Source organism: Larus michahellis, chromosome 3, assembly GCF_964199755.1.
Source record: "Larus michahellis chromosome 3, bLarMic1.1, whole genome shotgun sequence".
Taxonomy (NCBI): domain Eukaryota; kingdom Metazoa; phylum Chordata; class Aves; order Charadriiformes; family Laridae; genus Larus; species Larus michahellis.
In genome coordinates, this window is record NC_133898.1 from 104,386,015 (window position 1) to 104,401,011 (window position 14,997).

The window sequence follows — 14,997 nt, forward strand, 5'->3', positions numbered from 1 at the left end:
GTATTTCTGTGCCGGATTCAATGGCTGTGCACCTCAGGGTGAATCTTTACTTTCATTTCCGACGATTTCAGCGTAGGCCTTACTTGCCAAGGTTTTTCCATCCTGTCGACTAGCACAGCTCATGAAAGGCATTCTTATGCCTTTGTCTATTACGCGCACACAGGGAGCCTGAGGTTTGGGCTATATATACGTACAGACAGATTTTTCGTGTTGGCATTTAAGAATGGACTAGTTGTGGGGTTGGGGGTTTTTTTTGCTAAATTACAGTAAGGCTGGATTTTTTGTGTAAATTTAGTCCTTCCAATAACCACCCTCCTTGAACAATACTTCACTAATTATGCTCTGCTGCAGGATCTCTGAATAAATTTGATTTGCTCTTAAGTTAATTTAAAATAGATGAGATGTTCTGTCTATGAAACTGTAGTCATAAGGGAGAGCAGTTTTATGTGAGTCTCTACTAAATACTTGTTTTTGTCAAAAATACTGTATATCTGTGTGTTAGGCTATGTTTTATCCTTTGGATAGCATCTCTATACTTAATTTACATGCAAGACATAACAAATTAAAGGATAGCTTGTTCCGCCAAAAAAGATCCTTTACTTCACATTCAGTGGCTTGCTTATATGTCCAGTTTTTCCAAGGCTAGCATTTATGTGCATTGTCACATATAATATTTCATAAAAATGATAACTTGGGCAGCCTTCCACAAGAAAAATGTATAGCTAGTTGATACTTTCTTTTATTATCACATGTGCAAATACGGTAGATTTGTAATGTTTAAAACTTGTATTTCTATCATTTTATGAATGGTAACGCATTTTCATTAATTAATGTATGCTAACCTGGAAAATAATGTTTTGTGGTTTCTGTTGCAAGTTTGTAAGCTGCAAGCACAACAGTATACTCTGTTCTCTTCCCAGATTTAAAAAAAAAAAAACCAAGCACCAAAAAACAGATTTTCATGTATGGTTCATGGTGCTTTGATTCAGAAATGCTGTGGAAAATGTAATTTCTGCCAAGTATCACTGAAGATAAGCGTCTTCAGTAAGGAAGTGGGGCTAAGATCTGCAGTCGAATCATTTGCAGCTTGACTGGAAGCCCTATGAATAAAGTGTTATTTGTAAATATCAATATCATTAAATATGTTCTAATTACTTTGAAAGTACTCTGCCAAATTCTGATCTCCCGCAATATTAATTCTGTCCACCTTAAACACTGATACTGTAAAACTTTATCAAAACTAAAATTTGGGTCACTGGGGTTTGATGCTATAATTATCAAAGGTTGTTTAGAAATAGATTATATATATATATAAAAATAATTGAAATTTGTAGGTAATAGACGTGGAAAAGCATACATTGCTATTTTTTGTTATATTATTTTACAGAAAAAAATGAAAAGCCTCTTGGAGAAATATGATGCAGTCTGTCAAATGAACTCTGAGAGAAACCTCCAGCTGGAACGGGCTCAGTCCCTGGTTAACCAGTTCTGGGAGACTTATGAAGAGCTTTGGCCATGGTTAACTGAAACAGAAATGATCATCTCTCAGCTTCCTGCACCAGCCCTTGAATACGAAACTTTAAAGCAACAACAAGAAGAGCATAGGGTAAGCATTTTGCCAGTTTTGAAAAACAAAGTGTCAAAAGCAAGTAGTATTCTGCCTAGAACTGTGGAGTGCTCTGCTAAATGCTGAAAACCCAGACACATATAGTTCTGTTGAAAAAAGAATTATTTAAAATAATAATACAAAATAAGTACATCATGCCTCTGCTGTTTTTCCAAACTGTGCATGCAAACAAGATTCTCTGAGGAAGGCAGTAAACATTTCATAAGCATAGAAGAGGGCTAAGGGGGAAAAAAATGCCATTGTAGCAAGAGAACTGAGCACAAATAAAGTTAATTTTTAAGAAGTGTATTTAAAAGTACACATTAATGTCAGTATTAGAACAAATCAAAACTCATAAACAGAAAGAACAGACCTGCGACCTCGTAGCAAGAAACAAAAGAAGGTAAAACATGACTAAAAAATTTGTCTTTTGTTTTGTTGTTATCATTGGAACTAAACCTAGCTGAGCCAGGAAGATGGACAATTAGAGGGCCAAGAATTGATTGCTTGGGTTCCAGCCAATCCCATAATTTTTTTTCATGTCAAGTATGTTTGTTAGGTAATAATTAAAAGAAACAATTGTTTACCATAACATCACAAAATAGAGGCAACAGTGTTGTAGGCTGACCACCATATGGCCTTTCTTACATGGAGGAATAATCAGCTGGAATAAAATTTAGTACGTGTCATATGTGGCTACGAGTATCACGTGAAATCAGATGCATCCCACCGAGGTTAAAAGCCTGCATATTTTGACACATGCAAAACCCATATGGCTACTGGACATACCTGCCTCTCCCTACTGAGCATAGAGTAACTAGGTTTTGGGTTTTTTTAGCTACCTCAATTAAGCGACTCAAGTTAGATAGGATGAACCCTGGCTTCAAAGTCTTGTTTACTCTGAGACCAGTTAATGAAGATATGCCACTATTATGTACTGGTAAACACTGGGTTCACTCATTTGTCTTCCTATTATGTCCACAATGAACAAACATGCTCTATTAAGACTAGCTATATAACATGAGCTTTACAAACTATCTTGATTAGTCACTGTGAACCAAATCATGCTTGCTTTACTCACAGGATTGTTCCCCATCTACTTTAATCATTCTGCTTGCATGAGAGGCCCTTCAGATGAGCTTCTATTTTTGCATTTTCCCTGGGCTATGCCATTAGCTGAGATTTGTTTGTTAAGTAGAAGATTAATGTCAGGCAATTTTAACATGTAATCTGATCTGGAATACTTGTTTACTGGAATTGTTTACCCAATAGTAGATCATGGAAAAGATCAAATAATTTATTGTTCTATTAAAAAAAAAAAAAGTTTCTGAATGTGAATTGAAAACCGTTTTCTATATTCACTTACATTTCTGTTCTGATGTATTTACTGATGACTGTCTTTATTCCAAGTCATGGAATTCATAGAGTTGATTCTGTGTGAGTAGCACGCAGTCAGTTTGGTTTGAACTGAGCTGTGGGCAGAGCACTAGCATAAGGTTTGGACCCAGAAACGTGCACTCTTGTTGGCCTGGTGTCAAATCATCTATTTGTGCACAAAAATAAACCACACAAAATTATTTTCTAAAATATTTCAGACTGTTCTTAGTTTCACCTTTTCCTCTTCGCTGCTAATCAACATTATTTTTCTTGTTACAAGGTATACAAAGAGTTACATTCTCAGTAAGAGCTAGAGTCAGGGGGATTTGTGTTTTCATTCCTATTTTGTCATCAGAGGACTGTTGAGCGTCATGGTCACTGTCTTTTCAGTCTTCTCAACCTCTCCTTGTCTGGGGAGGAGCAAGTAAGCAAGCCAGTATCAGGATGTCTTTTTAAGGGAAGGACCTTAGTTGAAGAGAAGAGGATTTATTTACACTAAGACTGATATAGGCCCTTTTCTGTGTCTTCATTAATTTAAACAAACTTTGAGCTGAGTGGAACAGGGCATGTGCCTCTCATGTTCCTGCACAGGGACTATAGGGTAGAAATGCGCGGAGTTCACAGCACCAGGAGGGACAGTGCCTCACAAGACAGTGGGATTTTCCTGAAAAGGGAGGAATGAGCTGAGAAAATGAATAAAAGTGGAGGGATGGATCAGGCTACTCCCACAAAAAACCTTTCCCTTTTGTCAGATCTATGGGTGCAAGTAAACAAAACCAAAATCCTTAGGGAAGTTGGAAGACACCGTGTGACCTTTCACTTCCACAAGTTTTACGCACGGTTTTGACTTACTTAGGGCGTGGATGATGAGAGGGAGTAGACAGCTGAGATCAAATTTAATTTACTTATTAATTACTTGCTAAACTTTGTGTCAATTAAGAAATAGCGCTGTTGTGAAGACAGAGGGGTCTTGTCCAGAGAGGAGACTGCTAAACTAGGTTGATGGTCTCTACTAATCGGTCTTCCTTGTCCTTTTGTCCTTTACACTGATTTCTTTGACTCTTCCTTGTGCTACTTCCCTCTTCTTAAAGCAAGGATAATTTGGATTAATATTCTTGCAATGCCAGTACCTCTTTCTGTGATGTTCTTCAATGGAAGGGTTTGAGGCAAGTGACAAATACCAACATGAAAAGTATATATACAGTGGTGTTATGCACATGTCTGGAATATTGTTGACATTTCTGTCATTATAGGTACTAAATACGGGGAGTGTCTGTTGCCAAGATCATATGCATAGTTAGCATCTTATGTTTTGCCTGTAATCATATGTCCTACAAGAGTATTGCATGGACCTTTCCAGTGTGTCTCTAATTGTGATGTTTAATGCCTGGATAGCTCTCCTTTGGAATGGGAGCCATCACTGGCAGAGCAATCACTAACTTTATTTGATATTATTTGCACTTTACATTAGGATGAAGGGTATTTGTTTGGAATTTCTTGCCAGCTGGATGTGTTAGAAGTGTGGACAGCTGTAATGTGGTGGTGCAAGCATAAGAAACTGATAAGTTGTTTCGTTTGTTATAGCAACTGCGTGAGCTGATCGCTGAGCACAAGCCTCATATAGATAAGATGAACAAAACTGGGCCTCAGTTGCTGGAGCTGAGCCCAGGAGAAGGTTTTTCTATCCAAGAGAAATATGTGGCAGCTGACACCCTTTACAGTAAAATTAAGGAAGATGTCAAAAAGCGAGCACTGGTACTGGATGAAGCCATTTCTCAATGTACCCAGGTATCAATTTAAGTTTAATCGGATTCATTCAAATGGAAAGATACACAGACATTGTCATCTTGCATGTATATATCAAGACTAAACTTCTGTTTTATCTGTATTTTTCAACCTAATGGCCTGTGAATGTTCATATCGCTGCTTATGGCCTTGATTTTTCTATTTCTTGAGGGTTTATAATTTTATATATTAGTAAGTATTAAGACTACTGCAGTTGAAAAATGGTATTGCTTCTTAATTTTGAAGTAAAAAAAGGAACATTTGGTCTAAAAATGTGGGATTTTATTTTCACTTTATTCTGTTGTCTCTTGCTGGTCTGTTACCAGCTGATGCTTCCTTTGCATATGGATGTCACTGTTGATCAGTTAATTTCAATACAGTCATACCTTGAACTTGGCAGCTTTAGTTACAGTCCGTTACCAATGGAACTAGAGGGTAGTTTGGTAGCGGTAGCGTTTGGTCTTTATTGCAGACCCACAAGACCCACAAGAACTTAACGTAACATGTGCTTGAACTGTTACGTAAAAGTAATGCGAACAAAATTAGACCTCACAAAATGTCATCATGAGCATAGAATTCAGATCAAGTCTATAAAAGCTGTGCATCTTGGATTCATCAGCCTATGCAGTGTACCTCGATAGAGTATGCTAGGTATCACATTTTGGAAACTTTAAAATATTGAGTTAATTGTCATTAAACCCAAACTGAAATTCTTTTACTCAACCCCAAATTCAGAAAAGAACTCAGTTACTGTACGTGAACCCATACGAAAACCTGAATAAAAATATTTTGTTCTGTACTGCGCCTTTTATAGGAAGCTACCCCTTCTCTCTGTTCACTGGAAATTAAGTGCTATATTCTGCTCAGGTCTAAAATACTAAATAAATACATCTTAAAGTTCTCATCAAGTCTACATTCTAAATAATTTTTGTCATAGGTCATTGTACTTCATGTCATATTCCTAGCTCCTGCAGACTGAGTTTAAGAAGCTCAGGGAAAAAAGTGACATATTATCCTGCTTTTGAACTTGGTATACACATTATGTTATACTTTAGTCATTCTAAACAACTTCCTTATTCACACCTCTGAAAGATGCCTGATTATTTAGATTCACTGTTTTTGTTTATCGTAAATGCTCATGGAGCTGCACATTTGAAAATCAAGATATTTACTTAGCATTTGAGTCCCTGCTTTGTATGTGGTAGACATTAACGTGTTGTACTGGCTAAGTACAGAAAGCAAGAATAAAAATGCATTCTTTGGTAACAGCTAGAGTATAATCAGATGTTGAGAAAATGCTTAATTATTTATGCAATACTTTAAGGTTCATTTTCTGTACGTTAATGTATATGCAGATGTCAAAGCAAAACATTGTAATGCCCAGAATATAATTTTATATAATCTCTTTTTTTTATCAAGATACATAAATATATATTATTAGGGCTCTGCACTATGATGGTTTATGTCAGCGTTTGTCTAGACAGTCCTGGAAGAATAATTATTTAACTCTTCAGGTTTTAAATTATATGAAATTGCATTACGTATCAAAGGCACCACATAACCTATGGAGCCAGAATGAGAGGTTGTAATGACTTGCATTTTCTTCCTTTTAAGTTCTAAAACACCTTGTCTCATTCATTGAAGTACAAGGAAACCCACTGAATGTACCAAAAATTTTAAAATTTAATATATATATATCCTAAAATTAGACCTGAATATTGCCAATTTAATTTCTGTCTTTACCACTTTTGTAAGGTTTTGTTGCTGCAATCAGTTTTTCAGAAGTCCTAAACGTGGGAAGGCTACTTATCTTCCATAACACATTTTGCTGGCTTGTATGATATTTGCACTTCTAACAAAAACACTGAGTCCATAACATTAGTCACAGTGTCTGATTTGAAGTGGGTTGTATGGTGGGAAAAAGTAATTACATTTGTATTGCCTGTATTCCTTTGAATAGAAAGGATGTAGTTATTTGTTCACATAAGGTAATCTTGTTTTGCTGTGCTCTTTCTAGCACCTTTCCCAAGTGTAGTCGAGTGCTTTTTGTAGATCCTGGAGGGATCGTTAAATGCACCCACAATTTACTAATTTCTGTAATTTGAAAGGGGCAAAGTGGTGAGATATTTTTAGGAGTCTCTAGGGATCCAAAAGCATATAGTACAGGCTCTTTGGACCTATACCAAAAGGTGAGCCATGTTACGTAGCTGTAATTGAGTTTCTGGGCACCTACCTGGGCCCAGTCAAATGTGGGTCAACACACGCTGTTGTGTGCTTTTAGTTGCAGAAAGTAACGTTCCTTTACTGCAGTAACAAGCATCAGCTGGGCACTAACAAACATCTTTTTGAATGACCGTACATATTGAATCTTAATCAGTGGTTATATGCCAGTATGTTGGTCCTGATATGAAAAAGTATGCATTTACTACTAAGGTAAACAGCTTTCTAAAATCATGAAATCAGAAAGTCATGGCTCTCCAAAATAAGGTACAAACTACTATATGAATTACACAGGACTAAATGCAAGTAGATTCTGCTACATGTATGGAATGTCTCAGGACTGAAACCAGACTTCATAGTAAAATTCTTAAATCTAAGAGGAAGTAGCATTTTGCAAGGTCATTTTTGTAATTTAGATATTGAAAGAAGGGAAGAACCACGAAGGGCAGTATTGCAAGTGGCACATACATATGTTGGCTAGAGATGTTAAATATGTTAATTTTAAAGTACCTTTTTCCAAGAGAATTTCAAATGCCATTTTTCAGTTGTTTTGTTTTCTAATTTCTCCGCCACTTCTTTCTGTCCTTTACCACCCTACCAGTTTCATGACAAGATAGATCCGACTCTTGAGAGTCTGAAACGCATAGTTGAACGTCTGAGGCAGCCACCTTCAATCTCAGCAGAGGTTGAGAAGATTAAAGAGCAAATCAGTGAAAATAAGAACGTGTCGGTGGATCTGGAAAAACTTCAGCCGGTGTATGAGACACTTAAACAGAGAGGGAAGGAAATGATTGCTCGCTCAGAAGGAGCTGATAAGGATATATCTGCTAAAGGTAAGAGATCAAGGGAAGTTTCATGTAGTGTAAATGCAGCAAGCTGCAGCATATAAAAATCTTCATTTCTGATGACCACTAAACTGGGGATTGTGTTCTCCTGGAGAAGCTGGAGAAGATTTATAAAAGTAAAGTATTTGTTTAAAATAATTCATTGTGGATATGACCTTTGTTTTATTTTTTAAGGTTATGTTGGTTGTTTCCACTTAAGATTATAAGGAGTCCTGTAAAGAAACAATTTTACAGTCTGAATTTTAAAACATACCCATATGTTTCTGCTGTAGAACTGTAGAGAGATTTATGGCCAAGAATTGTTTGCCAAGGTAGTAATCTAGTTCCTCTGTTGTTTAGCTGTTCAAGATAAACTAGACCAAATGGTCCTCATTTGGGAAGACATCCAGACCTTGACTGAGGAGAGGGAGGCCAAATTGTTGGATGTAATGGAACTAGCTGCAAAGTTCTGGTATGATCATGTGGCTCTTGTAGCTACTATTAAAGATACTCAGGAGCTCGTTGGAGAACTGGAGGGACCTGGAGTTGACCCATCTGTAGTCAAGCAACAGCAAGAAGATGCTGAGGTCAGTAGAAAGTATTTTGTTGACTTAAAGTTTATTTACAGTATGCGGAGAAAAGACAGAATTACTATGAAATACCACAGGAGGATATTTTTTTAGAGACCAAGAGGGATAATTGTGGAGAAATATACTATAATGATATCTCAAGAGTCTGTGGTAAATAACATGTATCAGTTCTTAATTGCAATGAGCATGCAACATGTGCCTGTCATTATATTTGCATATCTGTTTATAAACTTGTATATAATAAGCACATCACTGAGACTTTTAAAAGCTATACATACTTTAGATTCCCTGAGTAATACGTAACATCTAAATGAAAGGTGTACGCGTGTATCATGCTCTACATATTATGCTCTAAGCCTGTAATTATTTATGCTGATAGTTAAAGATTTGAAGGTTGAATGATAACCTCTAAAAAAGAAAACACTCTGATTAAAGAAATCTAATTGAAAACTTCCTGTTTATTTTTCTTCATCTCATGCAAAATGACATCATAAACCATTGTTGTAATTTAGACTGATGTCAGTTGATTTCACTCTGACGCTGCAAAAAGGATGCTTGTATTTTAAGCATCAGATGGTAAGTCCAAGTGACTTTGAAGAAACCAAAGGCCGAATCCTGCCATGTCCTATCTTGAAAACAAGCTGTACATAGTTTATTAAATTTAGTATGAGCAGCATTGAATTTTTTTCTCTTTGTAGGCTGTTAAAGAAGAAATTGATGGACTACAAGAAGAACTAGAAACAGTTCTGAGCCTTGGCTCGGAACTTAGAGCTGCTTGTGGAGAGCCTGACAAGCCTATTGTCAACAAGAGTATAGATGAGGTATGGGAAATTCAGATGCTTAAATCTGTTACGTTAGGTGCTTGTTCAACTGAAATTGGTATATCCTTCCTGCCCCCAGCAAATTTTGAAAATAAAAATTTTGTGGCAAACGTAAGATACCTCTGAAGCTTTTATGATAAAGTAAGGTTTGCTTTTCAAGTAAATGGATCTTGGCTCATATTAGTTTAGAATGTACAGACAATTTTATTTTATTGATTTATGGGTTGAAAGTTTTGTAAAAGACAGAAAGGTTTTTTGTAAAAATAATCACTGATTAATGCAATAGATGGCTACTTTTTGCAACAGTAATGCTAGAATAAATTTGAACTGTATCTGGTTTATGCCAAGTGCAACATCTTAACTGAGACAATCCTGTTTGGATGACTACAGAGTACTTACAATTTCTCCAATGTTCAGCAGTGTATGCTTTCTTTTAAGCTACCTTTTTTATAATGATGCAATTCCACATTATTTAATAATATTGTTTCTCATATTAAGTGTAATCCATATGTTAATAAAAATATTCATTAATCAGTACTGAATTTTACAGCTTTTGTAATCCAGAACCTCAAGTGTATTCTGAAGGAAAGTAACTATGCAGTGATAAGGAGAACAAGAGTTTTAACATGGAATTAATATGAACTATTCATGCTTAGTTTATTGGTGTTATTGATGAGTGAATAATTAGTGAATGCACATTATACAGCAGTAAAATTCTTTTGTCCATTGGAGTAAATTGCACCTATTTGCAGCTGAATTCTGCCTGGGATGCCTTAAACAAAACATGGAAAGAACGGGTAGATAAGCTTGTTGAAGCTATGCAGGCAGCTGTTCAATACCAAGATGGACTGCAGGTAAGACAGTGTGATACACCTAACCCAACCTTGAGTCAATAGGATTTAATGTGGTTGTAGTAAAAAACGTTATGTGATTGGGAAGATGACATGTGTCACTGATTATAGCAACTATTTTCTTCAGTAGGCAGATATTTTTTCTCGGGGTTGCTTGGGTTGGAGGTTTTTCTTCCATTAAAGAATAGACCTATTTGCATTTTTTTTTTCATGTAGTTGTTCATATATTCCTCTATGTATAGATTCAAAATTAATATCCCCTCGTTAACTGATAAGAGCAGAGGGGTTTTGGTACCACACAAATCTATAGTAATCCTGCTCACGTTTTCTTGTGGTAGTCAGTACTTCATATGATAGGTGAGTTGAAGTTGTTACGTGTTTACGTGATCTGAAAAGAACAGAATACAGGTCTGCATACTCACTTGCTATTTTCTGTATTTGAGTGAAGGACAGTGAAAGAATTTCAATTTTCAATAAAATTTTCAATTACACCTTTTTTATAAGTCAAATATTTAACTTTGAATATTTTAAGCAAAAAATATTAACATAATGTTACTGGACCATTACACTAATTATTAGCATAATTATACTAAGAATATGTACATACTGGGCCATTATACTAATTCTTAGTATGATTTATCCAGTCACAATACTTTAGAAGATGATTCACCTTAAAATCTATAGGTAAATTTTCCAGCAGTTTTTTAAGATATCTTTTCTCTATATGTGCTGTATTTTATTTAATATTTTTGCATATTCTTTGCAAGTTTTAGCTGAGTGGCAGGCCTCATGTCTTTTGTCAGTGAATGGCTGGAAGGTTGAAACATTTGAAAAGTTTCCATGGTCAGATTTTGCGAAACTATCTTTTTGCTCAGTGGAATTACTGTCTTTCTTGGTTCATTAAATCTTTAAAAACAGAGTTTCACATGACACTGAGGGCAGTTGCTTGTGTGTTCAGTGCAGATCAAGCAGTAGAACACATCCTAATAATAATGCAACATCTTGTTTTCCAGTGCACCCTGGCTATGTATTTTTCTCCAAGTTCTCTTATTTTCATACTGCACAGAGGTTGACTTGTAGGGTTACATTAGGAGCGTTGCCATTGCTTTAAGTGCTTTGCATTTCCTGCGGCTGCACATTGTACCTCCTATAAGCTTGGTACTTTGTAAAAGAACTGTATTTAAATGCTGCCTTCTGCTCATTTCAATAGACAATATTAAAAGTATTGTGGGCAGATTGTTAGCTACAGCTGCCTCATCCTGTTGAGCGTGTTGGGGGGTAGTTCTCCTTTTCTCAAGGAGCTGTGTAGCAGTGAGCAGCTCTGACAAGCCGTCCTAAGCCTTTCTCCGTAATGAATCACAGATAACAGGCAGGAGGAAAAGGGGCCTAGCAGAGGTATTTTTTCCCTTATGTAATTACCCAGAGTGATATAGGTGTTCTTGGATCATAGAATCATAGAATCATAGGGTTGGAAGGGACCTCTGGAGATCATCTAGTCCAACCCCCGTTACTGTTACTCCAATCTGTAACTGGAGTATTCTTGAGGTTGTTCTGCATTGTATCAGGAGTAAAAGAAGTACCCACAAAGCCTCAGAACTGGGGAGGCTTCATTTGCTTTTTAAAGTTACAACTGCCTTATCCTAAGGAGATTCAGTCAAGCTCAGTTATCGCCCATCACTATCTAATATGTACTGAATGGGTCATGTTCCATATTCCTTATGCAGATAACATTATCCTTCAAAAGAAGGTTTTTTTTGTGATCATCATTTAAAGTGTGTTATTATTCAGCTACCACCTTCCACCTTTGCTCCAAAGGACTGCAGAACAGAGTTTGTCTTGTATTTACCTTTCAGGGTATTCATAAAAATTGCTGATTTTACTCAAGTAGAGTACTAGTCAGCATGAATAGTACTGGCGGAATGTTACTGCTAATAGAAGTTCAGTCTTGCAGCATGTACATTCTCGTAACCATTACGTGGAATACTTTAGTTAATACTTCGTCCCTTGTATTGCAAAAAACCCTAGGTTCCGCTGAAGAAAGCCGTTTTGTTTTTTTTTCAAAGAGCACAGCAATATTGTTCTCTGGAGTAAAAAATTCTGGTATTTTACTTAGTACAGCTTTGAAATATGACGCTATTTCTCTGCTCATGCTTCAATTTCATACTGTGATTTTCAGGCAATATTTGACTGGGTAGACATTGCTGGCAGCAAGTTGGCATCTATGTCCCCAGTTGGAACAGATCTGGAGACAGTGAAGCAGCAAACTGAGGAACTTAAGGTATGAACTAGCAATTTATTTCATTTATATTTTCATCTGTCTGCATTTTTTCTGTGGTGTTTAGGATTTTTCTGTAATTTTTCAAGAGTAAAAAGCAATTTTCAATTTCTAGTAAAAAAGAATCTGTATGAAAATTTCAGATAATATTTCATTGCAAACTTTTCATTTTAAAATGTGTTTCATTTTAAAATCTATTCCAAATTTTGGTGAAACTACATTTTATTTTGTGACTATGTTCTGATAGCCAAGAAATGCTTGTAATAGCATTCCTTGTCTTTCAAAGGCTGTGAGGTTATTATGTACAGGGTTCTTCTGCTATGACTTTTATGTGTTCTGGTTTCTACCGTGAACAGCTTCCTTGAGGATCTGAAAGAATGCCTCCACAGCTTCACTTCTGCAGTTATAGGCTTTATCTAAATGTGCACACAGATCACAACATTCCTAGTACATTAGTAAGCTGAAAATCAAAATTTCAGGCTAATTTAGACCTTCAGAAACCTGTCTTTGTGGATCTGTGACTTGAGTATGCTCCTGATGTCGGTAGGCTGTTATGCTGTATATAAAAACCAGGGATGTATGATGATCAGGTAATGTCCTTGGTTTCATTGCTCACTTGTACTGTTTTTGGCTGTGGGCAAGTTGTTTAATCTATCTATTTTATGATGTAACTTCAAATGAACCATAATCTTACGTAGTTCAGAAGAACACGCATATGTGAGTTGTATTCAGACTGCTGTCCCAGTTGCATGTATAAGAGAGGGTGTTCCACTAAAGAAAATTTGCCTACAGGTCTTTTGAAAAACAATTCTATTTGAAGTTTAAAGGATGGTATTATCACAACCACAATAGCTAGAAGTGACTCAAGATGTGTTCTGCCTTTTTTACAGACCAGGGAGATCATTGGAGAATACTTTCCTATTAGGCACCTTTATCATTCTGTGGTCACAGTTAGCAATATCTGCTAGAATATTAAGACACTGTTGCCAATTTTCAGTTTGCTGCGACTGTCTGGATGATCAGTGTCTTACAAGCATTTTTACCCTGGATGACAACCCCCCAAATGTATGAAAGTTGACAGTGATGCATTAGTGTTGTAAATACCGCTGTACTATGCTATATTCAAGAAGGTCATTACTTGTGATAAGTTTATGTGTATTCTTTTTCTATTTACCGTAGCAATTTAAGACAGAAGCTTATCAGCAGCAGATAGAAATGGAAAGACTGAACCATCAGGCAGAACTATTGCTGAAGAAGGTAACAGAGGAGAGTGACAAGCACGCAGTTCAAGACCCTCTCTCAGAGCTCAAACTACTGTGGGACAGCCTAGAAGAAAAAATCATAAATAGGCAGGTAAATAAACTTGAAGGTGGGGGCTTTATTCATGACTTAGATTTTTGAGAAAAGCTTTTTATTATGTATAACGTTTGCATCAACGTACACATTTATTCCTTTTGGTTTGGAAATTACAGAACTATATATAATATAATTTGAATTTTACAATTTACTGAGTTGCGTTTGTGGTTTTTAAACCCTTAGCAGTATTTTTTGTCACTTCCTCTGTCAGCAGTGCCATGTTGAATCATTATTATTTCATTTTGATTATTTGATGACATCTTAAGTAGCAGTTGAAACCATGTTTATATGTGCAAAAGTAATATTAGCTGCTGAACTGAGCACTTAAAAAAAAAAAAAGACACAACTTAATCCTTAACTGTTTCAGTGCTCTTTCCTTAAATTATCAAAGTGAAAGAGAGATTTAAAGATGCAGTGATTTGAAGTGTATTTTTTTTTTCTGAAATTGAATCATTTCACAACAAAGAAAAGGTTTTAAAGATCCCAAATTGTATTTATATTGAAATTATGTTTTAAGTGATAAAAAACTACTGTCGTATCTCCGATGAGAGAACCTTCGAGCTTAACTCCGCTCTGGTTACATGGGGTCTTTGAAGGTTAGGAATTTAGGCCTGGCATGTAAGGCTTTACAGGGGAATTGCAAACTCAGCTCTTAACTATAAAGCTGTTGCTTGTGTTGGATAACTGTTACTCCCTGGGTTTTATGATATCATATGCACGGACTCTGCTCTCGATTATGGTGACTAATGGTAATATAAGCCAATTCAATAGCATTGTGAAACCATTTTATTGTTAATTTTATTTTTACTATAGCACAAGCTGGAAGGTGCCTTGTTAGCCTTGGGGCAGTTCCAGCATGCCCTGGATGAGTTACTGACGTGGCTGACGCATACAGAAGACTTGCTGAATGAACAGAAACCTGTGGGTGGAGACCCCAAGGCTATTGAAATTGAACTTGCCAAACATCATGTATGTAATTATAATGAATATTAACTGAAATGTTCCTTTGATGTTTATCTTAGTGATGAGTCTTGTAGTAAAACTTAGCACTTGATAAATAATTCTCTAGAGATTATAGCTGAAATGCTGGCTTGGAATAACTAATATTTTTCCTCTTAATCCTCCATATTCTTTCCTTCCTTGCGTATGCCATGTAAGTGACATAGGTTTTAGCCAAACAGAGCAACTCACCTTAGTCTCCACTTTTATTCACCTTAATTTGACCCAGGGAACTTAAAAGTTATTGAACCTGCTACTCTTCCTGAAGCAGTGAACTCCTTGATTAGTTCTGT

General features: G+C 36.1%; 1 protein-coding gene across 24 annotated transcripts in view; it reads left to right on the forward strand.

Moving 5' to 3' along the window:
• The window catches only part of DST (dystonin), a 312,504-nt gene that overhangs the window by 256,321 nt on the left and 41,186 nt on the right, over positions 1-14,997 (forward strand). For all 24 annotated transcript variants that reach the window (XM_074581579.1, XM_074581580.1, XM_074581578.1 and 21 more), the window contains 9 exons: positions 1,388-1,606; positions 4,568-4,771; positions 7,590-7,821; positions 8,173-8,399; positions 9,101-9,223; positions 9,976-10,077; positions 12,251-12,352; positions 13,529-13,702; positions 14,519-14,674. In XM_074581579.1, coding sequence (XP_074437680.1) covers positions 1,388-1,606; positions 4,568-4,771; positions 7,590-7,821; positions 8,173-8,399; positions 9,101-9,223; positions 9,976-10,077; positions 12,251-12,352; positions 13,529-13,702; positions 14,519-14,674 — 1,539 coding nt within the window. The remainder of the gene's footprint in view (positions 1-1,387; positions 1,607-4,567; positions 4,772-7,589; positions 7,822-8,172; positions 8,400-9,100; positions 9,224-9,975; positions 10,078-12,250; positions 12,353-13,528; positions 13,703-14,518; positions 14,675-14,997) is intronic.